This window comes from Diospyros lotus, chromosome 2 (genome assembly GCF_014633365.1).
Source record: "Diospyros lotus cultivar Yz01 chromosome 2, ASM1463336v1, whole genome shotgun sequence".
In the NCBI taxonomy this organism is placed as follows: domain Eukaryota; kingdom Viridiplantae; phylum Streptophyta; class Magnoliopsida; order Ericales; family Ebenaceae; genus Diospyros; species Diospyros lotus.
Window position 1 is genome coordinate 9,501,640 of NC_068339.1, and position 27,748 is coordinate 9,529,387.

Sequence of the window (27,748 nt, forward strand, 5' to 3'; positions counted from 1 at the left end):
AGAGATTAGGATGTTGAGGTATTATGTTTTTTCATGTGTCTATGACCATGACCATCCCTATTGCTTAACTTATATAAATATTTTGCTGAATTTTATTTTTTGTTTAGTTTTTATGATAATTCCAAGAAAGATAAATGATATTGTGTATTTTTTTGGTACATAAAAAATTATAAAAAAAAAATGTCCAAACACTAAAAGGCATGACAAAATTTGAGAACCGCCTGAGTTATTTTTAGCGACTATTTTTGTATTTTTAAGAGACAATCAAAACTACACACGACGCCAATTCAATTTTTAAAAAACAAATAATTATAACTTTTCTATTTTTTAAGAAAATATTTAATATTACATCATCATACTAGCATGGTATCATAATAATTACATAATAAATTGTCATATATTTAGATCCTCAAAATATGATAAATAATAAATTTAAAATTTTGTAAAATGCTTTATATTATCCATTTTAAGTTACTTGACAATTGACACAAGATTGCCTGTATCTTTTGACACACCAAACCAACCTCAGACCCTCTTGTAAAACCAGGAACTTAATCAATTAAAGTGAACAATGTCTCGTTACCATTATTATATGCATTTTCATGGCAATGCACAATCAGATTGCACCAATTTGGGGGACCCCTGGCCCTGACTCCCGAGTAGTGCCATGTAAATTAAAATGAAAGAGAGAGCTGACGGTTCAAGTCATTTGCAGGGAGGACCGACTCTGATTTTGTACACCCTATTTAATGAGGAGGTGAAGTTATCCCCCCTTAATTTTACCCGCCCGGCCGCGCCGCGCGGGGGGGGGCGTTGGAACCTCTATCCTTTTTCTTCTTCAGCAAGTCGCTTGCCGTCACCTCAATTCTCCTCTCCTCACTGCCATGTCGCCTCTTGCGTGCCAATCGCCATTCCACACAACCCTCCTTTCTTCTCCTCTCATCTCTCATCTCTCCTTTTTCTTTTTTTTTTCTTTTCCCTTTTCTTCTCCAACAACCCTCTCACCTCCCCTAGCCTCGCCGATCGCCTCGAACAGAAAAAATGCAAGACGACACGATACGGTGAGAATGCAACGATAGCGACAACGAGGAAACAAGGTGACGCGATGAGGCAAGGATGTAGTGGCAGCAACAATAGCAAGGGAATGGGAGAGAAAAGAAGAGGAAGCCAGGAAAAGGAAAGAGAAATGGGGGGTGGGTTGGAAGGGGGAAAGAAACCCCCAAAATGACTTTTTTACCCCTCAAACTAACCGGGGGAGGGGGGGGGGGGGGAAGTTACCCCCATTAAATGGGGTGCACAAAATCATACTCGATAGGGACCAACTAAATAAAATTGCAAAGCCCAAACATAGTAAGGGCAAAAATAGGCATCCTGTCACTCCCAAGGCATGGCTAGAGTTGGAAAAAGGCCGGGCCAAGTCGAGCAATGGAAAATAAAAGCCTGGCATGGCCCTATAGCCCTTGATAAACTGACTAAGGCGGGCCAGGTCGGGCCATTTTGGTGGGCCACCCCTATTTTGGTAGATCATTTTGGTGGACCACTCCTATTTTTGGTGGCCTGAGTCGGGCTAGCCAATGGGCCTCCCTACCCATTTGCCAACTCTAAGCATAGCACAACTAGTAAAGTTTCTAAGTTTTTTTGAAAGTAGGAATGGATCAACTTTTGGTAGAAGTAAAAATATCTCATTTAATGGGAATTGATTGAGTGTCTACTTGAAAATGTATAAACTTGTTACCACATCTAATTTACCTGAAAATCAAATCAAGAATGAAAACAGATTTTCTTCAAAATTAGATGGACGAAACCAAACATTAGTCATCCAAAAAAAAAACAAGCATCCTGCCTATCTAGTCAACCTCTGCAAGGCCCCACCTCCCCCTCCCCTCACTCTACACTACTCCCTACTCCAACTTCGTATCATCAATACCCTAAACACAACAACTGTGTTCTGTCCATTCTACGCTATTTTTAATTAAGTTTTAAATTTTAGCAGAAACAACTCATCAAATCACCTATGTATTGTGGAGAACTCTGATTAGTCATTGGACCCGGCAGTATTTAGCCAGTATTAGCCCAAGTGAAGCTGCACACTGCACACTGGAAGCCAACCAGTCTCCTCAAATAACAAGGACCCGGCAGTATTTAGCCAGTATTAGCCCAAGTGAAGCTGCACACTGCACACTGGAAGCCAACCAGTCTCCTCAAATAACAAGGCATGTTTTTCCTTTCACCCTTACCCACAGGGGCAATCCTGCCCGCGTGGCATCACAGTTGGAGTTGGATACTAGATTTGAAATTAATTTTGGATTAGTATTCATTTAGGAATATTGAATTAAAATAATATTATTTTAATCAAATACTCCTAATACACCACCATATCCCAAATCTCTCACCTGTAACCAAATACGTTAGTGGGGCCGGGATAAGGGATCTTAAATGTTTGAAATTGATTCATAAACCCCAACGTCAGAAACAGCAACATTAAAGATCCCCTAGCGCTAGGGTAACTGATTCATTTCAAGCTCTTGTTCGCCCACAAAGAGGCTATGAAGCTACTCCATATAACAACCGAACGCAACAGTTTTCAAACTATCCTTCCAATTACGGGGCTTTCTTCGTTCTCTCAAGGCTCTTTGAAGTACATTCAACCACATGAGACTTGAACTGCCCGAGCTCGGCCAAAACCTCCTCTTCAGGCCGGTAAATCAAATCGCTCATGCGCCAAATCTACAGACAACATTATGCAATCAGTCCACATACAAGATGAAGTCAAGATTTCAAGATAACGGATGAGTTGCACTCGGATACCTGGAGCGTTCCACCTCCACCAGAGGTATCGCAGTCATCAGATACGCTAACAACTGTCCATGGATCGGCTTCATTCCAGTGGAAGTCAACAACTTTGTCCCTGGATGCATAAGAAAGATAATGTTTTCATGTCAGGGGAGATACAAAATGGAGCACAAAAGCATTCCATCAACCTAGAACAAAATTCACAAAATCAAAAGATATCTGCAAGAAAACATAAGGATCTCCAAGCATCACATGATAAAATGAAAACTAAGATACTTACCAGTTCCTCATTTGTGAGAAAGGGGAGGAGGGGGACAAGAGGCAAGATTGCCCACTAGTTAAGGGCAACAAAAGTAATCACACATAAAACTCTCCCTGCCTGCCCCCAATATGTACTAACATCCATGCGTCTATACACACACACACACACACACGTATATATATATATATACCTAGCACAAAATTAGAAGGCTCGTTGTCAGCTAGTTGCTTCTACTCGATTTATCCTATGTTGTTCTTCAAGAGTGAGATTTTAAAGGCATTATATCCATGAATTGCATGTTCCTCCAGTTATTGGCTTGCACCCCATGAATAAATTATATCACTTATTCCATAGAAACTCCTAATCATAATGAAATGGCTCTTGTTGCATCTTTTTTCCTTCCTCTTTTTCATTTTTGTTTCTGGTACAAAAGACCAAAACCCTGGGTGGCTTTGATTCACTTGAACCATGACAAGGCACGCAGTGCCATGACCACTGGGCTAAATAACACATAGGGATAGAATTTTGCTTATGCCTTCTTTCGCCAATTCTCATTTCTTCAAACAAAAAGTGAAACAAAACATCTTTAAAGGTTGTACTTAGTCAAAGTGAGCAAATAGCTGAATTAAACGCAGCAACAACGAGAAACTATCCCTAAGTTGGAATGGAAGGCATGATGTCATCACCTACTGCCCTTTGTACAGTAAAACCAATAAGATTTTAGAAAGTTTAAAGTTTTAAACCCCAGATAATAGGTAAGAATACTATAAAATTTTAGTTCAAGTAAGCAATTTTTCAAACCTGTGCCCAGCATGTTGGAAAAACAACCCCGGAGGAGAAAAAGGTGTTTTTTCCCCAATCTCTCTCTTTGCTCCAACCTGCAATAGACATAGACAGAAGTATTTTTCTCTTACACACTACACAAACAAGAAATATAACCAGCTGGAAGATGCTGGACAAATGTCAACAGTAGGAAAATGGAAAACAGTCGTACCATTTGCAAGTAATTTTTTTTTCAGTATTAAAATATTAGCAATGCAAAGATTTTAACAGTACAACTGAGTATGAAAATAAGCATTAGCTATATTTGGCTTTCAGGTGACCCAAATCATCAAAATACTAAGAAACACACCATAATTGGAGTATAGCAAAGACAAAATCCTTTGCTAATGAGAATGTCTGACAGTATAAACAACCAGAATACATTGCATAGACTTGACCATTACTGAATGTTTGGTTAAAATATACATAACCCCTTGCGGTTTAGGTTATTTTTATTAGCAACCCTTATTTGAATTTGGTATTACAGGTCCCTATAGCATGTTTTCTCTTCAATTGGAAACCTTATGTTAAATTGTAGATTAACTTTGTTAGTAGACTCATTCCAGATAATGTCATTTTGAAATTTCCATCCACATCCATATGCCATATTCCAAAATATAATTTGGAATAAGTCTACTAATGATGTTAACTTACAACTTAACATAAGATTCTAATTAAGGAAAAAAAATATGAACCCTAAAGACTTAAGACTGCCAAATTGAAACCATAAGGAGTATACTTGAAAATGACCTAAACTAGATGAGGTCTATATGAAAGTTATGAAAAATGTGCTCTCTCCTTGTACAATTTCTTTTAATAAATGTTTCACAGAAAATTTCTTAATGATATTCAAGATAGATGAATCTGCCAAAGAGATAGTAGCTATTCCAAGTGAAAGTATACGCAAGACATGTATAATAACACTGACATTTAGAGATTCAAGAAAATAATTTGGGTGAAAATGAAATAAATAAAAATAAGTGTGTCCCAGTACGCAAGGCTGTCCACTTTGCAAGGGACAAGGGAGAGCCATCTTCGTTTGCAGTCTTTCCCTTGCCTTTTTTTGCAAAGTGGTTGTTTCCATAACTCAGACCCATGATCTTTTGGTCACAAAGGAGCAACTTGCCAAAACTACCAAGACTTACTCTCAAATAAATAAATATGAAAAAGAAAAGGAAGAACCCAAATAAGTGCAAGTGAAACTTTGTTGCAGCTGATTTACAGGTATGTTATGAGATGAGCAGTTCATGTAGATCCATTGTGATTAGTAAAGGCATTTTTCACATGAAATGAGAGAGGTTAATAGTGAAACTGCGAAAGGAAGTATTTCCAATACCTTCTCATAATCCCAAATATTTAGGAGACCATCCTCTGCAGAACTTCCAAATACCGTTGATCTGTCTGGTGACCACTGTCATATGATTGGGAAGTGAGGAGTAAATAAACAATTCTTACAGCACAGCAGAGCATGCAATATTTTTTGTTTTAAAAAAATGAAAAAAATGAAATACAAAAAAAGCGCTTGTGCAAGACCTGCACACACAGGACAGCAGCTTCATGACCTTCAAACTTATAGATGGGTGATCCTACACCGCCAGAAATAGGATTTCGGCGATCAAACATTCGAACAGAATGATCAGCTGACCTGTAATTATATCAGCAAAAGAAAGCATATAAAAATTATCTCAATTAAATTTGTGAAGAAAAATTAACAATGGCCAGTAAATTCATCATAAGACCAAATTTCACATTTCATAGGCTAACTAATGAACAAAAATAAAGAGGAATAACAAATTACCCAGTTATAATAAGGTTTTCATCATGAGGACTCCAATCAACACAATGAAGATCAGCATTGTGTGCTTTTTCAACCTATTCACCATGAAAAAGAAGAAGAAGAAAAGATAACAGTTTATTAAACATCAATCCCACGGGCTGAGCTTAACTTTTTTTTTTTTTCTTTCTCAGGGGAAGGTGAGGGGGAATTTCAGCATTCACAAACACAATTCAACACATCATGCCAACAGTATAGCCAAAAAAAAAAAAGATCATAGCAAAAAGAAAAGCATGATAATGTATTAAAAAAGAAGACAGACTGATAGGGAGCCCAAAGTAATTAATCAGTTTAAATCCACAATACAGCCCTCAAATTATAACCAATTTCAATCAGGGATGGACATAAAATAAACAGGGTAGCCTAGAAAAGTTGTCTGACTTGTTCCAATATAGTACATTAATGCTGGGACCAAATAACTTAAAAACTCAGCTAAGATCATTTTAGATCATAATGACTATAACTAAGAAAGGTAGTAAAGCCACAGTTGCACACTGATAATTACAAGAAAGCAATCAATAATGCCTGCTCAAGCATAGAGAAAACAGAAACTGAATCCACAGCACAGTTATCTAAGTTCAAGTTATGTTTACTGACACATTAGATTTCATTGATGGTTATCCCCTGCCTTAAGCATAATTAGCAGCAATACCACTGTAATCTTTAAGCAGAATTTATTTGATCAAGTGCCATAGACACACACTACTGTCTATACAGACAGCCACGCCCAGCAGGTTTAAGCTCAGTTTATTGAATGCTTCAGGGATACGGGGAGGCTCATCATGTAAAATAAAGAGCAGATTGCCAAGAATAGAAAGTGGGAGGCATCTGACCTTAACAACTGGGCTAGAGCCCACTCTTGCATCCCACAATATTAGGCAAGAATCATCTCCAACACTACAGAACTCCTGTGCACTTCATCAAGGTCAAATAAAATGTCAGAAATAAAAGGTCATCAAACACCTAAGAAACAGGATGAAGCTGCCACAATAAGTGCCAAACTAAAATATGAATGATGTGAGATTACATCTCCTTGTTCTTTTGCCATAGTAATCAAGAAGTATTCCAATAGCTCACATGATTTGAGAATAGAGGGAGAAAGATAAAGAGCAATTAGATGACTGAAACAATCTGACCAAGAACATGGTTACCTTGAGGGACAGAATTGCACATCTTCAACTGTGTCACTGTGGCCTTGGAAAATTCCACGTGGCCCGATAGAAGGGTTTTCAGAAGCTTTAATAATTGACCCGGAAGATCCTGCAGGCTTAGTGGATGCATCTGTTGTCAATGTGGACACATGATCATGAATACTCCACAAAACAACAGACCTGTCCTTCCCTGCAATAGAATAGTACCGCATACACATCAAAATTTTAAGTATTCCGAGCATATAGCATACTACTGAAATGACTAAATGCAAAACAAGTATCCAGATCCCATAACCCATGGCTGAAACTTGGACTATATACTGCAAATAATTTTTTTTTTTAGGTTCACATTCAGAACCCTTGAGGACAAAATGAAGGCACAATTTTACCATAAAACCATTTCATTTTTAACTACTACTTAATGATATTTCAGTTGGTGACTAACTAGAAACAATTTAAACAAGAGTTTGAAAGTAAAACTAACAAGGAATAATACATAGATTACAAACCTCCAGACAACACTAAGGGCTCCATAGGGCACATAGACAAAGCAAATTCAGCATTCTCTTGATGCCCAGTCAATACCTGTAAGTAATCATGGAAGCTGTGTGTTAACATGCCATGATCTTTCGTTCAGAGATGCAGGTGAATAACTAAACACAAAACTAATAGTTCCCTAAAACAGGAAATGTTTACAATCAGGTCTGATGCCAACAAGCAATTTAGATGGATTAGTGACATAATAAGATTAAGGAATCTATGCCCCCCCAACTCCTCAACCAAAACAAAAAAGATAAAAGAAAGTTGGTACCAGCCATTTGAGATCTTTTTTTAATTTTTTTCCACATGGGCAAATATACATTGCACCACTTCAGTTTATATCAAATCCCTCTTTAAGGCCTCTTTTAACCGTTAGACCCTGAAATCATCTGTCATTGCCAGCCCTCCATCAGCTCCCATCTAAGCTAGGGGTGGAAATATCCACTTAGCAGACAAAGGCCATTTCTAAAGGGAAAAACATAGTGATACACTAAAATAACTGTTTGTCTTCTCTTCTCCCCTCCTTACTTCCTGATTGTCACAGGTACAGCCACCACCATTCAGTAAACATCCTTACTGTTTATTACTTTAGATAAATTATGAAAAATCGTTTGGGCGTGGGCGTAACCCTTCATAGCGACGCGCTACACTGCCCGCGTGTAGTGTCAAGTGAGCTAGGGCCGCTGCATCGACGCCCGGATGTAGTGACAAATAAGCAAGAGTTCCGCATTTGCTTGGACGGATGTAGCTAAAGAAGTTAGTCCAAAATCAAAATCAAAACCAAAACCAAAAACAAAATCAAAATAAAAATAAAAAACAAAATCAAATTCAAAGTCAAAGCCAAAAACAAAATCATAGATTAAGGATTGGGTCATGGAACATAGGAACATTAACAGGCAAAGCTATGGAAGTGGTAGATGTGATGACTAAGAGAAAGATTAATATTATGTGCCTTCAAGAGACGAGATGGGTAGGAAAAAAAGCAAAAAGTTTGCCAGAAAATGGATATAAAATATGATACACAAGAAATGATCGAGTAAAAAATGGAGTGGGGATTATTATGGATAAAAGCTTAGTAGATGAGGTAGTGGATGTAAAGAGAATAGGGGATAGGATTATTATGGTGAAGGTTATTCTAGGAAGAATGACTATGAATATCTTTAGTACATATGCACCACAAGCGGGGTTAGGTGAGGAAATAAAAGCAAAATTCTGGGAGGACCTAGAAGGACTCATACAAATGATACCAAGAGGAGAGAGTGATTATAGGAGGTGACTTAAATGGTCACGTGGGTAGAGATGGAAATGGCTATAGAGAGGTACATGGAGGGTATGGATTCGGGGAAATTAATAATGAGGGTAAGTCTATTCTAGATTTTGCAATGGCATATGGGCTCATCATAACCAATACTAGGTTCAAAAAACGGAACGAACACTTAATCACATATAAAAATGTCACATCAAGCACCCAAATAGATTACTTCCTCATGAGACAAGAGGACCGGGTATGTTGTAGGGATTGTAAGGTGATACCAGAAGAGTGTTTGACTACTCAACATAGACTTCTAGTACTTGATGTCCAAGTAAGAAATTGGAAGAGAAAAAATCACATAAAACAAAATCCAAGAATCAGGTGGTGGGATTTAAAAGGGGAGAAACAACTAATCTTCAAAAAAAAATTAAGGGGTAGAAGAGAATGGAATGGAGAAGGACAAGCAAACCAAATGTGGAGAGAAATGCCTAATGCCCTGAGAAGCATAGCAAAGGTAGTGCTTAGAGAGACAAATGGTAGAGCCCCTAACCTTAAGAAATCTTGGTGGTGAAATGAAGAAGTACAATTGAAAATTAAAAATAAGAAAAATTGCTATAAGGCTGTATATCAATGCAACAATGAAGAAAATCAAAAAAATTACAAAGAATCAAAAAAGGCAGCAAAATAAGTTGTTAGTGAAGCAAGGTCAAAAGTATACGAAAATCTATATAAACGACTTGATACAAAAGATGGAGAAAGGGATATATATAAATTAGCTAAAGCAAGAGAAAGAAAAACAAGGGATTTAAATCAAGTGAAATGCATAAAAGATGAAAATCAAAATGTATTAGTGAATGAGGGAGCGATTAAGGAGAGATGGAATGAGTATTTCACAAAATTATTCAATGATGATGGCGACACAAGAGTTAGGTTGGGACATCTTAGTAACTCCGAAAGGAACGTGAGCTATACATTTTATCGACGCATAAGTCCAAATGAAATAAGACAAGCATTAAAAAAGATAAAAAAATCATAAGACAGTGGGACCGGATAATATACCAATAGAAGCATAGAAATGCATGGGAGAAGAGGGCATCTCCTGGCTAACGAAATTATTTAACGCGATTCTTAAATCAAAAAAGATGCCAGATAAGTGGAGAAAGAGTACTTTGGTCCCTATATATAAGAACAAAGGAGATGTTCAAAACTGTGAAAATTACAGAGAAATTAAGTTAATGAGTCATACCATGAAACTCTGGTAGAGAGTAATAGAGCAGAGGCTCAAAAAAAGAAACAGAGGTCTCGAAAAATCAGTTTGATTTTATGCCTGGTAGGTCAACAATGGAAGCTATATACCTACTGAGACGCCTAATGGAAAAGTATCAGGAACATCTGAAGGACCTACATATGGTGTTTATAGATCTAGAAAATGCCTATGATAGGGTCCCTAGAGAAGTATTATGGAGGGTTTTAGAGAAGAAATGAGTCCGAATAGCCTATATACAAGCCCTCAAGGACATGTATCATGGTGCAGAGACAAGGGTCAGAACATGCAGAGGGGATACTGAACCGTTTAAAATTACAATAGGATTGCATCAAGGTTCTGCACTAAGTCCATACTTATTTGCTTTAGTAATGGATAAACTCACTAAAGATATTCAGACAGAGATGCCATGGTGTATGCTATTTGCAGACGACATAGTGTTGGTGGATGAAACAAAAGGAGTGAACACTAAATTTGAGTTATGGAGAAACAATTTAGAATCTAAGGGATTTAAATTAAGCAAAAAGAAAACAGAATATATGAAATGTAAATTTAGTAAGAATGCAAGAGTGGAGGATGTTATAATAAAATTGGAAGACCAAATCTTACAAAAAAAAGATCATTTTCGATATTTGGGATCAGTGATTCAAAAAGATGGAGAAATTCACGAGGATGTCACACATAGAATTAAGGCAAGTTGGCTAAAATGGAGAAATGCATCGGGGGTGTTATGTGATGGTAAAATCCCATTAAAACTGAAAGGAAAATTCTATAGGACAGCTATAAGACCAGTTTTGTTGTACGGCTCAGAATGTTGGGCAGTCAAATACCAACATGAGCAAAAGACGAGCGTAGCGAAGATGATGATGTTAAGATGGATGTGCGGCCATACAAGAAAAAATAAAATTAGAAATGAAGTTATTCGTAATAAGATAGGAGTAGTCCCAATAGAGGAGAAGATGAGAGAGACTAGACTAAAATGGTTTGGTCATGTGAATAGGAGACCAAGAGACGCTCATGTGAGAAAAGTTGATGAAATGGAACAATTAGTCAAAAAAAGAGGTAGAGGCAGACCTAAGAAGACTTTGGGAAAAACATTAAAGTTTGATATGAAATGTATGGACCTCAATGAAGATATGACAAAAGACAGAAATACATTAAAGTCTAGAATTCATGTAGCCGACCCCACATAGTGGGATAAAGGCTGGATATGTTGTTGCTGTTGTTTACAAATTTGACAATGAGTAAAAGGGCTACTACTTCAAATACTCCAATTGAATTTAAACTAGATGAAGATGGAAAGAGAGATGATGTGGAAGAAGATATTAGATGTGATGCTTCTAATAATGAAAATATGGAAATATTTGATCTTGATGATGAAGATGATTTTTAGATTATTTAAAATACATAATTAATTAATCTTGATTAAGCAGTGTTCTAAAAATTGGCCTAGGCAGCCGCCGTGATTATGGCCTAATCAGCCCCCTTAGGCGTCGGCCTGCCTAATCGATATCGGGCGGCCGCTTAGCCGCATGAACCGTCTGGGCTGATTATGGCCTAACCAGGCGCCTTACCCCTTATCTCTCTCGTCGCTTTCCCCTTCTCTCTCGCGCGCAACATCACAGACCGTCTCTTGTGGAGTCGCCGTCACTGTCACTCTTGCCCTTTCTGGCTCAGCCTCTCTTGTCGCACACCGCCACCATCTCTTGTGGAGTCACTCCAGTCGTCTCTCTTGGCCCCGATTTCCCTTGGCCACCGCTGCCAATCATCCCTCTCGTGTTTTTCCTCCGCCCTAGCCTGATACCCCAGTTTATATATATATAAATATATATATATAAGTTTTTGATTTATATATATATAAGTTTTATTTATCTTTTTAACTTTGATTTATCTGAAAATAATATGAAATTACATTAAAAAAAAAAAAAATAGTCCACCTAGGCATCCTAGGCGCTAGGCCCTAGTAAGGCGTCCGACTAGCACCTAGCGCATTTTAGAATACTGTGATTAAGATTTAAGACCTATAAATTGTTTTGAGATTTAATTTAAGTTGACTTAAAGACTTTTAAATTGCATCTTTTGACATTTTTTATTGTTCTTTTCATTAGTATGTGTTGAATTTTTTAATTTCCTTAATAATATGCTATTGGGAGTTAGGATCTATTTTATACCTTATTCTTCAACTAGGATATATATTTTTCTTTCTTTTTTTTAGTTAGCATCCGCCTAGTGTCATCAAGCGCGCGCCGCACCTCGCCTTACGCCTTGCGCCTTAGGCTCCAACACCCTATTGCACCTTAGTGTGCCTTGGGCCTTTAATAACACTGCCCTACGTAGCCACCTGTCACACAACCCAAACCCCCTCAGCCACCAGATGCTCTTTCCATCACACCCACCCGTCTACACCAAATCTCCCCTCTATATTGCATCTTGGAAAGAAGTATACTAAAGCATAGTCTATCTCAAGTTGCAGTATTCTCCATTCCTGACTACCAAGCGTGGGTTACCCCAGGGGAGAAGAGTAAAGTATGGCTATGGCTCTTACTAAGTAAATTGGAGGGTATTGTCAGAAGGGGTAAATTGATGGTTAGATTCATTGCGTGATGCCTTCATGGTGGTGGGATGGGCTTGTAAGGGTTGGGAGAGGCAGTACACGAACTGGGAGTGGTTCGCCATGTGGATGGCCATTTAGATTTCACAGGGCTGGTGGTGGACAAATTGGTAAATTGATTTTCAAAGTATATTGCAAAATTCCAGGTAAAGTAAATTTCAAAAACATGCATCTGTATAACAAATGTCTGACACCAAGCAACATATATACTATCTTTGGTAAAAGAGAACACACCAAATCTGGACGAGAATCAGCTGCTCCACAAACAGCATGACGATTAGGTTGTGCTTCAATATCCCAAATGAGAACCTGGAAGAAAATTAACCAAATCGTGAAGTTTCCAATCAGCCAGACCACATTGCTAAACAGTTTCACGAATATTTTGCAAAGAATATATGAAATCTTAACCGCTTACTTCAGGCGAGTCAGTATGGGTTGCAACTATATTTTTATTCTGCGGTAGTTCCCTGATCCTGTTCACCTGTAGTTGAATATTTCAATTATTATAGGAAAAGACATTAATTACTCTGATACCAGAAGAAAATCCCATCCTGCAGACAACTAATGCCAAACAGAATATTAAGCCTTAAGCTAAAACAGCAAGTGTTAGCAAGAGTAAGTATGGTTGCAACTATATTTTTATTCTGCGGTAGTTCCCTGATCCTGTTCACCTGTAGCTGAATATTTCAATTATTATAGGACAAGACATTCATTACTCTGATAACAGGAGAAAATCCCATCCTGGGGACAACTAATGCCAAACAACAACATATCAAGCCTTAAGCTAAACCAGCAAGTGTAAGCATGTAGAATGTCCTTCCTATTAACAAAGGGAGATGGAGAAAATGATTTTCTCTATATTCTATCTCAAATTGATACATGGATTCCCCCTTTGGTTTTATAGAGGAGAGAACAACATAAAAGAAAAGGATAAAAAAGGAAAGAAGAATATGCCTAAGAATATGCTCTATCAGAAAATTTGATAGAAAAGAAACAAATGGAACAGATTATCTACCAGCCTAAACAAACGCCTCAAAGTTATTCATGTAACACAACACACATGTATAAACAACATATCAAGCCTTAAGACGGCACATGTTTATCACACACAAAAACATCTGACCATGCAAAATCTTCTTATTTTCAGTCTTTTGTGTTTACAAATGTAGATCATACCTCTCCAGGGTGTATGATAGTTTTGTACTTCTTCACAAATGGTGAACGTGCTTCTTCATTGAACTGAAAAATTAAGCAGTAGGACAGTAAGGAGAAGTAGACCTGTGTGCATTGCCTAATGATTGCAAAAAACTTATAAAATTAAGGCTCCGTTTGTTTGGACGTAAAAATATTTTAAAATGGAAAATATTTTTTAATGTAAAATGTCTTACGCATAAAATTATTTTTATCTTATTTTCTGGTGTTTGTTTGCATTGTAAAATATTTTTCAAAAATTAGTTCTATGTATATATATAAACATATGTATGTATGTATGAATCATGAATGTATATGTGTGTGTGTGTGTATATGTGTGTGCATGTGTATGTACCTATGTATGCATGTATATCTGTGTATGCATGTATATCTGTGTATGCATGTGCATGTATATATATACATGCATGTATGTATATATAGGTGTATGAATATATATATATGTGTGTGTATGTATATAGGTATGTATGTATGCATAATTGTGTTTGCATGTGTATGTATATATATGTATATATGTATATGTACATTGTGTTTGCATGTATATGTAAATATGTCCGTGTATGTGTATGTGTATCCATATGTATGTATGTATTATATATATGAACATGTATATATGTATACACATATATAAAGGTGTTTTGACAAAAGAAAAAAACAATTTATTGGCTTTGGTACAAGTAGGAAAATTTGTAAGTTATTTTATATCCTTTGGGGTAAAATATTTTCATTACAAAAATGTTTTCCGTCTTTTTTGTCAACCGAACACCAAAAAATAAAAAATTATTTTCCAAGAAAACATTTTACACCCAAACAAATGGAGCCTAAGATAAAGATGAAATTACCTGTGATATGTGCTCTGCAGCCGCAACCCTGGTTTTGACAACTTCACAATTTGCTATGACCAAGGTATTTGGAACACTGCCATCAGTCTGTCAAGCAAAGACAACAGAGAAAAGGAGGGAAAGCAAATAAGATAAGAGGTGGCAAGCTCATAAGTACATGGCATTTTAGGGGAGATTCTATGGATTAACAAATAATTGAATACAGCAAAATAATAGAAAAAACAGTTTATTTAATCATAATCAAGTCATTCCAAAAAAAGATCAATTCAGGTATCTAGTATCAACCATTCAAAAAGATGGGGAGATAAACCAGATACTATCCATAGAATTAAGGCAGAATGATTAAAATGAAAAACTACATTTGGCATTTTATATGACAGTAAGATTCTAAAGCTAGAAGGAAAATTTTATAAGATGGCTATAAATACAACTTTTTTGTATGAAACGTTGGGCAGTAAAGAATCAACAAAAGCAAATAAGATTGTAATAGAGATAAGTATGTTTGAAGCAAAAAAAAAGAAGTATGTTAAGATGGACATGCAAATACACAAGAAAAGATCAAATTAAGTCATTCATAATAAGGTCAGAGGTACTCCTATTAAAGATAAGATAAATAAGATATGACTAAGATGGCTTGAAACGTTGTTCTTGCACAGAACTATCATTTTATGTTACTGTCCACTTTAAACATTAGACAACCATCATTTTATGTTATTGTTCACTTTAAACATCAGACAGATGAAACATAAGTAATATATGTAAAATAAATCGAACTCTAATATGTTATGCTTATTGTAAAAAATAAAAAGGCCAATTACAATTAAATCGAAGTGCTTGACTCTCTTTTTAGGTTATTTTTATTATTTATTTTTATAAGTAACCAAGTATGCAGAAACAAAGACCACTTAAATAGAAAGGAACAAGCAAGAAGCTAGAGATTATTGCTCCCTAGGAATTGTTAAAAGTAAATCATTCAGAAATTGTACAATGGAGAACAATTAAAAAGGAGTGTCTTTCCTAAACACCCCCCCACCCCCCCCCACCCCCCCCCCCCCAAAAAAAAAAAAGTGCATAAAAAATGAAGCCCTTCAAATAAAAGACAAAGTCTCTTCAAACTCTCAAACATCCTTCAAAATACAAGCACCAAAAAATTCATAAGGGTGAAGCCAACCAAAGGACTTTTGCATAACCAATAGGTCTCATGTGACCCCAGCAATAAGAACACCAAACCTTAATCCCACCAGATTGAATGATTACATAGATTTTAACTTGTCAATCATCTTCATACATAACTTGCACGGCCATTATATCTCACCAAACAATTTTTTCACCAATTTCTTTTCGTTTTCCTCATCTCTTCTATTACAAACTTCTTCTGCTTCATCCACTCTTTCCACAAGTAAGGTTATTAGTAAGCAGCCCCCACAGGTATGGCACAATGGTAAAGCATTTGGAGTTTCACATGGAGTATCAAGGTTCGAATCAGTGCAACGACTTGGAAGACAAAATTATTATTGGAAGGTAGCATTTAACTGGAAGACAGCAGTAAAGCTAGAAGGCAAATCCCACATAGACTACGCCAAATGTCCAGCTCTGAGTGTGTATAGACTGTGACTGCATCCAGATTTACCCAATGGGTGCATCAGGAGGGAAGGTCACCCGCCCCAAGGGATCAGTCGGGCGAAGCTCGAACACCCCAGGTGAATAAAAAAAAAAAAAAAGAAGTTATTAGTAAGCATCTCATATCTTCAACTCATTCTTGCTCATATGTTGTATGTTGTACATGTTAGTGCTACTGCCTAAAATTTAATTCCATAAAATAGATATAATGTTAAAACCATTCAAGAAAACTTAATTTTTAGCTTTAAAAAGATTTTACAATTGCATAAAATGCAAGAAAAACTTCTTCCCTTCAACCATCTTGTCTTATCTTGAAAGTGAGTCTTGACAGCAACAGTAAAGTTGCTCCTTTATCATTGGAAGATCATGGGTTTGAGATGTGGAAACCAGCTCTTTTGCAAAAAAAAGAGAGTGATACATACAAATACAACCTTCCCCTTACCCTCACAAAGTCTAGAGCCTAGTGCATTGAGGACACACTTTTAGAATAACACAATCTCCAAGTTTACCATAACATCATTCACACTTCTATAACTAACGGGTCATTTGGTAGCTAGACTGCAAGGTGCTAATACCACCTGAAGTATTACCTCATTTGGTGTAAAAAGTAACCAGGGATTGACGAATTTCTAGGCAAAATAATCCCACCAAGGTAGGATAAATTGAAACCACCCCCACCCACCCCTGGTATTATATAATCTCACCAAAATGGTACAAACTATTTATGTTATCGGACGATATTACCCTCTCATATAAAACCAGCTTCTCTTCTCTCTTCATTCAGCATCTTCAACCCACCTCTTCTCCATGGTCGCTCCCCAAATCTTCCTGTGAGCATCTCTTCCACCACCATCTATCTTCTTCCTTCTCCTTTTTCTCCTCTCCTTTTTCTTTTATTTTTTTCTTCAAAATCTATTGGATTTCATTAAAGTTGATGAACGCAGCCCATCAGAAATAAGAAATTCTGATGAACCCAGCAGATTCCTGGGTGATTCAACATCCCAGCAAATCACTGGGTGCTGAATCAAAATAATATTACTATAATTATAGTTATATATTATTTATAATATTTATACATACAATGTTTTTAAAAATATTTATAGCTGTGTGTTATGACTCCAAGGGTATATTAGTCATGGTATAGTACATGTATTAGTAGGTGACGTCCATTGCTGCTTTACTTGTTTGTACCTTTCAGTTGTCCTAATAGCTAAAAGATAGAACAGCCTATAAATAGGCTGGATTAGTTAGAGAATGTCATTGTGGAATGATAATCAGATTCTCTCTCTCTCTCTTGGTTCTCCCTCATTTCTCTCTCGATCTCCTCTGTTCTTTCTCTCTTTCTGTTCTGTTTCTCCCTCCAATTCTGCTCTCTCTCACTCGGGTTCTTATCAATTCCTTGTCATGTACCTAAGGCTGTGAAGGGTATACGTAGGAAGGTGCTGTGGGAGGGGTGTACCTAGGAGGTTATAACCAACCCTTTCTATAAGGAATCTCTCATTGTACCCTGTATCCACGTGGCTGAGACCAGTATATCAGGACTGATCCAGCTCATTTGATGCAAGCATTATCAATATAAGAAATCTGAATTCCTTCTCCAATTTCTCTCTCTCTCTCTCTCTCCCCCTCTGTTCTTCTTTCCTCCCTGCAATTCTTCCCATCCTCTCTCTGATTTTCTACTTGAATCCCATCAATTCAGTAGGAATATATTGTCAGACGCAAGGCTCTGACATTCCTTTCTAAACCCTAGCTCAACCCTAGGTGCATGACATTTGGTATCTGAGCCACCAATTCTTGGCTGTGATTCCGTCAGTTCCTAGCAGCTAATAATGGTTCAGAGTTGAAGGCAAAGCAGATTGCAGGCGATTTTCAAGAAGCTGCAACAGAGTCGATCAGAGCAAGACTATCCTCGGAAGTTGATTGTAGGCAATTTTCAAGAAGCTGCAACAGAGATGACCAACTGTAGGAGTTGCTATCAGAGTCGATCAATTTCACGAGACTGTTTCAGGAGATTGTTTCACGGTTTGTGTATTCAAGAGGCTGCTTCTGTTCTTAGGTGACTGTCTGAATGAGGCAAGCAGTGGAGATGGAAGAAGAAAATCGGATGAAACAATTGGAAACCAGGCTGGACAATCTGGAAATAGGGTTAGGACAGCTTCAGGTGGAGGCGAGTTGCTATCCAGCAGAAAGTGCCACAACAAATAAAGGAATCAAGGAAGCATGCGCTGCAACAAGAAAAGGAATCCAGGAGAATGCAATAAAATAGGCAAAACACTCACTAACCTCAACCACAAGCCGGATGACTTCCTAACCTACCACAAGCTGAACCGATCCCAGCAGAAGCTGGAATCCTACCTAACACCTTCAGTCTGCAAAAAGCTAGGGAATCAGCTGAAGTGGACCAGGTAATACCAGATGCCAAAGAAGGAATGGCAGTTGCCAAGAAAATCAACGTGACACCAAGTGAGAAGATGACTGTCGAAGATAGTGCTGGCAATAAGCCGAGCTAGGCCTAGCTCGAGCTCAGCTTGATTGATTTTAACTTGACTCATAGCTCGGCTCGAGCTCGATATGAGCTGATTTTTTAAGCTCGAGCTTGGCTTGATGATGACTACGAGCTGACTCGACTCGGCTCGGGTCGAAATTAACTATCACCTTACTTTTATGTATATATATATATATATTTAAATAATATATTTATAAAATTATTAAGTATATATTTATATTATTGAGTATTAAATAATAAATATTTTTTATTTAATAAATTTATAAAATTAATATATATATAAGTATATCGAGCTAGCTCGTGAGCCAAATGAGTCGAGCTAATGGTAACTCAAGCTCGGCTCATTTATTAAATGAGCCAAATATTTGAGCTCAAACTTGGCTCATTTGTATCATGAGCTAGCTTATTGAGCCAATTTTCGAGTCGAGTCTTGAGCCAACTCACGAGTAGCTCGGTGTCATGTGTCACGGGTAGGAGGGGTGCTAATGTAATAAGGGTATACTATGAGTAGTAAGTAGTATATTAGAAGTTGGCATTGAGGAGTTGTAATTTGTTTGTTGCCGCTTTAGGAGTAGTACATTCCCAGCAACGACATTCTATTACGCACATGGGCTGGTAGCTTGGCTTTATAAGCAGCTGTCCAACTCACCAATCATTATGAATGAGTATTCCTAGAAGTTTCTATTCTCTCTCTCATTCTCCCTACTAATTCTCTTCCTCCTAATTCTTTCGTATCATTTAATCACTCAACCGGGAACCACAGTCAGCTCCTCGGAAGCTGAATTTGGTATCAGAGCGGTGTTCTTGGGCGTAGGCAAAAGAAGATAAGGATATCCAAATGGCCGAAAGGACGAGGATGAAGCAGATGGAGTCTCAACTGCAGCAAGTGGCTACAACAGTAGCGGAGGTGCAAACAAGAATGGGGACTCTCGAATCCTCGATAGGAGCAGGGGTAGATGCTCGGATTGATCAGGCCATGGAAAGGTGGCGGGGTGAGAATCGAGAACAAAATGCTCGGTTCCATGAGCAAGTGATGGAACAAATGCACCAGATTATGCGGATGTTCTCAACCCAGCAGCCGGTAAGACTTTCCGCAAAGGGAACGGTCGGAACCCATTCTTCAAGGTGTAGGAATGGAGCGTCGACCAGTGGGAACGTCGGAAGTGGAATTTGAGACAGAAGGGACCGGTGATAACTTAAGGGAGAGAAGAGCGAGAGCTCAGGTAGATCGTTATCAACCGAGCTTCCCGGTACCCAAACTGGAGATTTCGCTCTTCAATGGAGAAAACCTGAGATGGTGGGTCAAGAGGTGCAAACGTATGTTCGCCCTGTATCAGGTGCAGGAACAGCAGAAGGTCACTCTGGCCTCTGCCTACCTGAACAACATGGCTGATGCATGGTACCAGAGGTGGCTCGCAGAGAAAGAAGGCAACCCATGGAACAAGTTCGCTGATGACCTATGTGAAAGGTTCGGAGACCGGAGTATGCGGGATATAGTCGAAGACTTTAACAAGCTCAAGCAACTGGGAACGGTACAGAATTACCAGCTCAAGTTTGAGGAGCTGAGGTCCTTAATGATGATACACAATCCCCATCTATCAGAAGAGTATTTTGTATCAAGTTTTATTAGTGGCTTGGGAGAAGAAGTGAGACCCGTGGTAAAAATGATGCAGCCAACGACAGTGAGGCTGGCCGCCGAGAGTGCAAGGTTGCAAGAAATGACGATTGAAGCACTGTTGAAAAAGCAGCGCAACCAAGTAAAAGGAATGATCTCTGGGGGATGGCAGCCTGGTAATAAGACTCAAGGACAAGATACGGTGCACAGTGGTAAGGGGGTTCTAGCATTGCCTCCTCCTGCAACCCCTAACCCAACGAATGGAGGAGGGTTAATGGAGCAGAGACGCCAAGCGAACCTATGTTATAGGTGCGAGGATAAATACTTTCCAGGACACAGGTGCAAACGACAAATCCTGTTACTGGAAGGGGAGGATGAGGAAGGACTCGCGAAAGAAACCTCAGAAATGGGCAAAGGTGATCAAGGAGAGATCTCCTTACATGCACTAAAAGGGTTGGCACACAGCAAGATCATTAAGGTGGAAGGGCGAGCTCATCAATGCCCGCTAATGGTACTCATTGATAGCGAAAGCACCCATAGCTTCCTGGATGAAGGTATGGCAAAGAAATTGGGTTGTGCAGTCTCAAATGCTCACCCCCTTTCAGTAACAGTAGCAAACGGAAATAAGGTATTGAGTCAATCCTCATGTTTGGGATTCTGCTGGGAGATGAATGGGGAGGAATTTGTGGCAGATTTGAGACTGTTGAGATTGGGGGGTTGTGATGTGGTACTTGGGGTTGATTGGATGAGAGGCGTGAGTCCCATTAGCTTCGATTTCAACAAAATGGAGGTGACCTTTGAGAATGATGGAAAAAGGAGGATACTCAAAGGCAGCCAAGAAGCGGGTATGTGCAAAATCATAACGGGAAAGAGACTTCAACGGTTGCTCAAGAGTAAGTTCTCCCAAGTAGTGCAGTTGTTTTCTATTCAGGCCTTGGAAGTGTTCGAGAAGGAACTGGAGTAGGGGGGAGATTTGGCCATTACAGTGAGTAGCCACTCACACAACCAGTGGAAGGTACACGAAACTAACTCTCTTAACATGCTATTATTTGAGTTCAAAGACCTCTTTTCTGAACCTAGCTCACTCCTTCCAAAAAGGTCCTGTGACCATACCATCCATCTCAAATCCAATTCAGAACCAGTGAACGTAAGGTCCTATCGTTATCCTCCTAAACAGAAAACTAAGATAGAAAGACTCATCCAAGACATGTTACAAAAGTCGACTATCCAACCCAGCCATAGCCCTTTCGCGTCTCCCGTACTACTTGTCAAAAAGAAATATGGTTCGTGGAGATTTTGTGTGGACTATAGGCAACTCAATGCCATAACCATCAAAGACAAGTTTCCCATACCCATTGTAGAAGACTTGCTTGATGAATTGAAGCATGCATCAGTTTTCACTAAGCTGGATCTTAGAGCAGGTTACCACCAAATTCGAATGGAGCCTCGAGATATCCCTAAAACCGCCTTTAAAACTCATCAAGGGCACTACGAATTCAAGGTAATGCCCTTTGGGCTCACTAACGCCCCAGCTACCTTTCAAGCATTAATGAACCAAATATTTGAACCTTACTTGCGTGCATTCATTCTAGTCTTTTTCGATGACATTCTGATCTATAGTTCCACTTTCGTTGAGCACCTAGCCCACTTGAGAACTACCTTTGAGGTTCTTCAACTCAATAAATTGTATGTTAAGGAGTCTAAGTGTTCCTTTGCACAGAGTCATGTGGAGTATTTGGGCCATATAATATCTAATGCAGGAGTCAGCATCGATCCTAGCAAGGTAGCAGCCATGGTGGAGTGACCGAGGCCTCAAAATGTCAAGGGATTAAGGGGATTTCTGGGCCTAACTGGCTACTATCGTCGGTTTGTCAATGATTATGGAATTATCAGTAGGCCACTGACGGAATTGCTGAAAAAAGATGGCTTCCAATGGAATGACCGAGCTGAGGAGGCTTTTGACAAACTAAAAAGAGCTATGAGTGAGGTACCGACATTGGGCTTGCCGGATTTTGACAAGCCATTTGTATTGGAGACGGATGCCAGCGCTATTGGAGTTGGGGCTATTCTGGTACAAGGAGGGAGGCCCTTGGCCTTTCTTAGTAAGGCATTAGCTCCTCGACACCTTGGGTTGAGCATTTACGAGAAGGAGTTGTTGGCAGTGCTGATAGCTGTAGAGAAGTGGAGGCATTACCTAGAAGGCAGTAAGTTTGTGATCAAAACAGACCATGAAAGTCTAAAATTCCTACTTCAGCAAAAAATTACATACGCAATTACAACGGAAAGGGATGACTAAGTTGATGGGATTGGATTATGTAATCCAATACTGGAAGGGGAAGGAAAACCTAGCTGCAGATGCCTTGTCAAGGTGTCATGAAGGAGGGCATTCTGCTGCTCTTACGGTGATGGTTCCAGACTGGCACCAAGAAGTGGCCTCGAGCTATGAAAATGATGAGAGCCTGCAGGAACTACTGCAACAACTAGTGGTGGATCCTAATGCTAAACAAGGGTACACCTTGACTAATGGAATTATCAGAAACAGAGGGAGGCTAGTGATAGGAAAGGATGAGAATTTGAAGAAAAAAATTGTGGAGGCGCTGCACAGTTCTCCAATAGGGGGCCACTCCAGAATAATTGCTACCTATCACAAAGTTAAGCAACACTTTCATTGGCCCGGGCTAAAAAAATATGTGATGGACTTGGTGCTGAGTTGTGATATCTGTAAACGGTGCAAATCAGAATCGATGGCCCACCCCGGGTTATTACAGCCACTAAGTATACCAGGAGAGCCTTGGGAAAGTATCTCGATGGACTTCATTGAGGGTTTATCCAAATCGGAAGGGCATGATTGCATAATGGTGATAGTGGATAGATTCACCAAATATGCTCATTTCATTGGATTAGCACATCCCTACACAGCTCAAGAGATAGCTAAAGTGTTCCTAGATCAAGTGGTGAAGTTACACGGAATCCCTAAGACTATAGTGTCAGACAAGGATAAAATTTTTACTAGCCTCTTGTGGAAGGAATTGACGAGGTTATTGGGAATCCAACTCAGCATGTCGACAGCCTATCATCCAGAATCTGATGGTCAGACCGAGAGAGTAAATCAATGTTTGGAGACATACTTAAGATGTGCTTGCTTCCTACAGCCGAGGTCTTGGCACAAATGGCTCGCGTTGGCACAATGGTGGTATAATTCCAACTACCACAACTCCATAAAAAGATCCCCTTTTGAAGCCCTATATGGATATAAGCCAACCTTACTGCCAGACCTGGGAAATTCCTCGACAGTGGCAACCTTGGATACTTACCTTCAACGGAGACAACAAGCTTTTCAGACAATCAAAACAGAATTGGCCAACGCTAGGAATTGTATGAAGCAGTTTGTCGATAGAAGGAGAAGTGAAAGGGAATTCCAAGTGGGAGAGTGGGTCTATCTAAAGCTACAGCCAGCCCATCTGAAAGCTCTACTCGGGAAGCCCAGTTCAAAGCTCAATCCGAAGTACTATGGCCCATTTCTGGTGTTAGCTCGAGTTGGGAGTGTGGCTTATCGTTTACAGCTGCTAGATAGTTCCAATATACATCCGGTCTTTCATGTATCATTGCTTAAAAAGGCAGTGGGGCAGCAAGCTGTCAATCCAATGTTACCCCGCTTTCCAGATCCAGATGACAGTCCAAAGGAACCTACAATAATAATTGACAGGAGGGTTATCTACAACCAAGGGGCTCCCATCATCCAGGTGCTGGTTCAATGGTCTAATCTACACCCCGACAACAACACTTGGGAATACCTCCCAAATATTCTCAAGCAATTTCCTAAGGCAGCCGGTCTTCTCAGCATTTCTTGAGGACAAGAAGGTTTTGAAGGGGAGGGTAATTGTCATGTGTCACGGGTAGGAGGGGTGCTAATGTAATAAGGGTATACTATGAGTTGTAAGTAGTATATTAGAAGTTGGCATTGAGGAGTTGTAATTTGTTTGTTGCCGCTTTAGGAGTAGTACATTCCCAGCAACGGCATTTTGTTACGCACATGGGCTGGTGGCTCAGCTTTATAAGCAGCTGTCCAACTCGCCAATCATTATGAATGAATATTCCTAGAAATTTCTATTCTCTCTCTCATTCTCCCTACTGATTCTCTTCCTCCTAATTCTTTCGTATCATTTAATCACTCAACCGGGAACTACAGTCAGCTCCTCGGAAGCTGACACTCGGCTCATTGCCAGCCCTAGTCGAAGATAAGGAAGTGAAAGATGCTGTGAATTTGGGAAAAGATACAATCACATCAACTTTGGATTTCGAAGACTTTTAAGTCTATTTTCCTTGAAGAAATAGGTACTCCTCCAATACTTGATGACAACGCAAAGCTAGTATTTGGGGATCTACATAATAGAGCCAAAGAAGAGGAGGAAAAAGAAGTTAAAAAGTTTCAACGTCTAGCGAAAGGCTATGTCGATCTTCTAGGCACCACTAAGATAGCATTGGAGCTGATATTGTTGGAGATATCTTGGTAGCTGTCGATGCAGAGGATTTGGATTTGGTGCTGGTTCAAAGAGATGTTGTTTCCTCTTCTAGCCAAAAGATAAAGCCAAGGAGGAGAATGAAGAGGAGGCCAAAGAAAAGAGAAAGGAACAAGAAAAGGTGAAGGATGAACCAAATAGTGAAGACAGAAATTTGGATGAAGAAACAATGGCACGGTTGTTGTAATTTCTTGGGGACAAGAAACCTCTAAGGAGAGGGGAATTGTCACGTCCCCAAGAGTATATTAGTCATAGTATAGTACATGTATTAGTTAGGTGTTGTACTTTGTTGCTTTACCTGTTTGTACCTTTCAATTGTCCTAATAATTGAAAGATAGAACAGCCTATAAATAGGCTAGAGTAGTTAGAGAATGTCATTGTGGAATGATAATCAAATTGTCTCTCAATTTCTCTCTCTCTCTCTCGATTCTCCCTCATTTCTCTCTCGATCTCCTCTGTTATCTCTCTCTTTATGTTCTGTTTCTCCCTCCATTTTTGATCTCTTCCCCTCGGATTCTTCTCAATTCCTTTCTAAACCCTAGCTCAACCCTAGGTGCATGACTATGTTTGTAATCAAAATATATTTTATGTACTTTAAAAATATATTTTTTATAACTATAATATTTATGGCCAAATTGGTCATTTGGTAACTAATTTACAGCAATACCTCATTCACAATTTGGCATACCAAACATGGGATAAGCATAACTCTAGGTTATACCCCCTTTAACAAATGTGGAACAGTATTTTTTAGTCTCATCACTATTTTATCCCATTATTAACTTTATTCCATCACTATTTAATCAAACAACACTTAAGTTCTACCCTAAGCTTATATTTTATATATTCAATTTCTGACTCTTTAACTTCAAACCTTTAAATTCCAAGATGTCCTTCTATAACTCTAAGTTTAGTATATGACTCTCTCATCCACCAAGCCAATGTCACCAACAAGTAATATATACCAAAATACTTTTTCTTAAAATGTTTTTAGTGAGTTCATCCATCACTACAACAACATATTAAGCCTTTGTCCCATTATATAGGATCGGCTACATAAATTCTATCTTGCTAGTCATTTCTATCTATGGGTTGATCTTTTGTAAGTCTTTTATAACTCATATCAAAGTTAATACATAACCAAAACAAAGAGGAAAAAATAGAGGCTAAGATACAAATCTTTTCTGTAATCCAATAATAATTGAAAAAGTCTCAATATTACCTTTAAAAGTCCTAATACATGTAATACATGTTTTTTCTATATGATACAGATCTTAAAAACATGTATATAACTAAAATCCTCTACAAGACTCTATAAAGAACTCTTATTGCAAAATTTTTAGCAAGTCCATTAACATATTAGTAACTCTTCCATTTATTTCTACAATTTTCTATCAAATGCCTCAAAAAATAGATAACTTCCATCATTAACTTACTAGACATGAAACCAACTTAGTTCTTGAAGACCTTGATTTATATTCTTAACCTTTGTACAATTACCCTCTCCTAAAACTTCATAATATGACACTTTAGCTAATCCATCTATAAATTTTACAACTTTAAGCATCTTCTTCATCTTTATAAATGAATATTATAATGCTCTTTTTTTACTTGTCAGGCATCCTGTTCGCATTTAAGAATGATTTTAAATAGTTTTCTCACCCATAATATTTTCTTTTCCCAAGCATTTATGTGCTTCTATCAAAATATTATCCAGTCCAACTACTTTACTATTTTTTCATCTTCGTTGATGACTTATCTCACTTCTTTCAAACAGAAGCACAAAAAACTTGTCAAGTGGCCTGCCTGCATCGTCCATTGGACCCCCAAAAGCAATCAACATAACTGCACCTTCCAAAACTAATGGCCAGAGATGCATAATATGGTTTACTATCTTACATATGGAACACCAAAAAGTACATATAAACTATAGAAGCTGCAACACGTAACTTACCTGTTCTGACAGGTAGAGTCGTTGCCTATTCTTGAATTTCCCTTGCTCGAGTTGCAGACCCCACCTATACTTAGAAGTAGCAAGCAAATCAAATTTGTTACTCAACCAGCAATTCAGAAGAATCGTCAAACAAAACCGAAATTTCTATCAGTCAAACTACAAAAATCGAACATAAAAACCTATTCGCCTCTTCGTCAACGAGAACACCAATACCAATAAAATATTAGAATCACACAAACATAATATTTAATGTGCGTGCATATATTCGCATCTTTACACTCCCTCTTTAGTTCTGTAAATTGAAAATTCATCAAATTCCTTGCATTAGTGTGCATTTGAGTAAACAGATAACTCCTTATATAGAACAAAACTAAACAGCACATATCTCCAGCTAATAAACACATGCGTAAGCGTAACCCTGGGCATATAGACGTACAGAGAGAGGGGGGAGGGGAAAATCAGTACCGGCAAGAGAGAGAGGGCCAGACAAGGTTGTGATTGGCGAGCCAGTCGTAGAGGACCGGAATGATAGATTTCCATTTAGCGTACTTCTCGTCGACGGAGAAAGATTGATGCGCAGGCTTCTTGTCTCGCATCTGTTTTCTCTCGTCTGACTCACTTCCTTCCTCTTCTTCTTCGTCTTCTTCTTCTTCGTGCTTTGGCTCTCTGTCTTGTTTCGGCACCGTCACTGCTGTCTTGTCCTTCCTAGGTCTTCCTCTCCTTCTTGGTTGCTCCATTGGAGAACTCTCCAATCTCTTTCCAAGCACCGGACTGGACAGTACCGGACCCTACCCCTCCCCCTGGCCGTATTCTGAGTTCCGAGTGACTCGCCTTGAGTCGAAACGGATCGCTCTCTCTCTGTATATTTAGATATATTCGCAGGGTCGACCGCAAAAAGAAAAAAGAAATTGTGAATGACACCTGTCTGTCGGAAGATGCATAAATTACGCGGT

The 27,748-nt window shown here is 38.6% G+C and overlaps 1 protein-coding gene across 1 annotated transcript; it reads right to left on the reverse strand.

Moving 5' to 3' along the window:
* Window positions 1–2,423: 2,423 nt before the first annotated feature.
* On the reverse strand, window positions 2,424–27,648 carry LOC127795538 (WD-40 repeat-containing protein MSI4-like). The gene is made up of 15 exons (XM_052327293.1): window positions 27,261–27,648; window positions 26,796–26,859; window positions 14,581–14,667; window positions 13,706–13,768; window positions 12,945–13,010; window positions 12,764–12,838; window positions 7,372–7,447; window positions 6,863–7,052; window positions 6,545–6,626; window positions 5,676–5,749; window positions 5,411–5,522; window positions 5,214–5,288; window positions 3,857–3,933; window positions 2,809–2,908; window positions 2,424–2,727 (listed from the first exon to the last, which is right to left on the reverse strand). The coding sequence occupies exons 1-15, from the start codon at window positions 27,530–27,532 to the stop codon at window positions 2,602–2,604; spliced, it is 1,539 nt and encodes a 512-aa protein (XP_052183253.1). The 5' UTR covers window positions 27,533–27,648; the 3' UTR covers window positions 2,424–2,601.
* Window positions 27,649–27,748: the final 100 nt, after the last annotated feature.

Coding starts and splice junctions, on each gene's coding strand:
- LOC127795538 (XM_052327293.1), bottom strand. CDS start 27,532: ATGGAGCAACCAAGAAGGAGAGGAAGACCTAGGAAGGACAAGACAGCA. Junction 14,668..26,795: donor GACTCTACCTGTCAGAACAG/GTAAGTTACGTG, acceptor TTTGCTTGACAG/ACTGATGGCAGTGTTCCAAA. Junction 13,769..14,580: donor CTGCAGAGCACATATCACAG/GTAATTTCATCT, acceptor TTAATTTTTCAG/TTCAATGAAGAAGCACGTTC.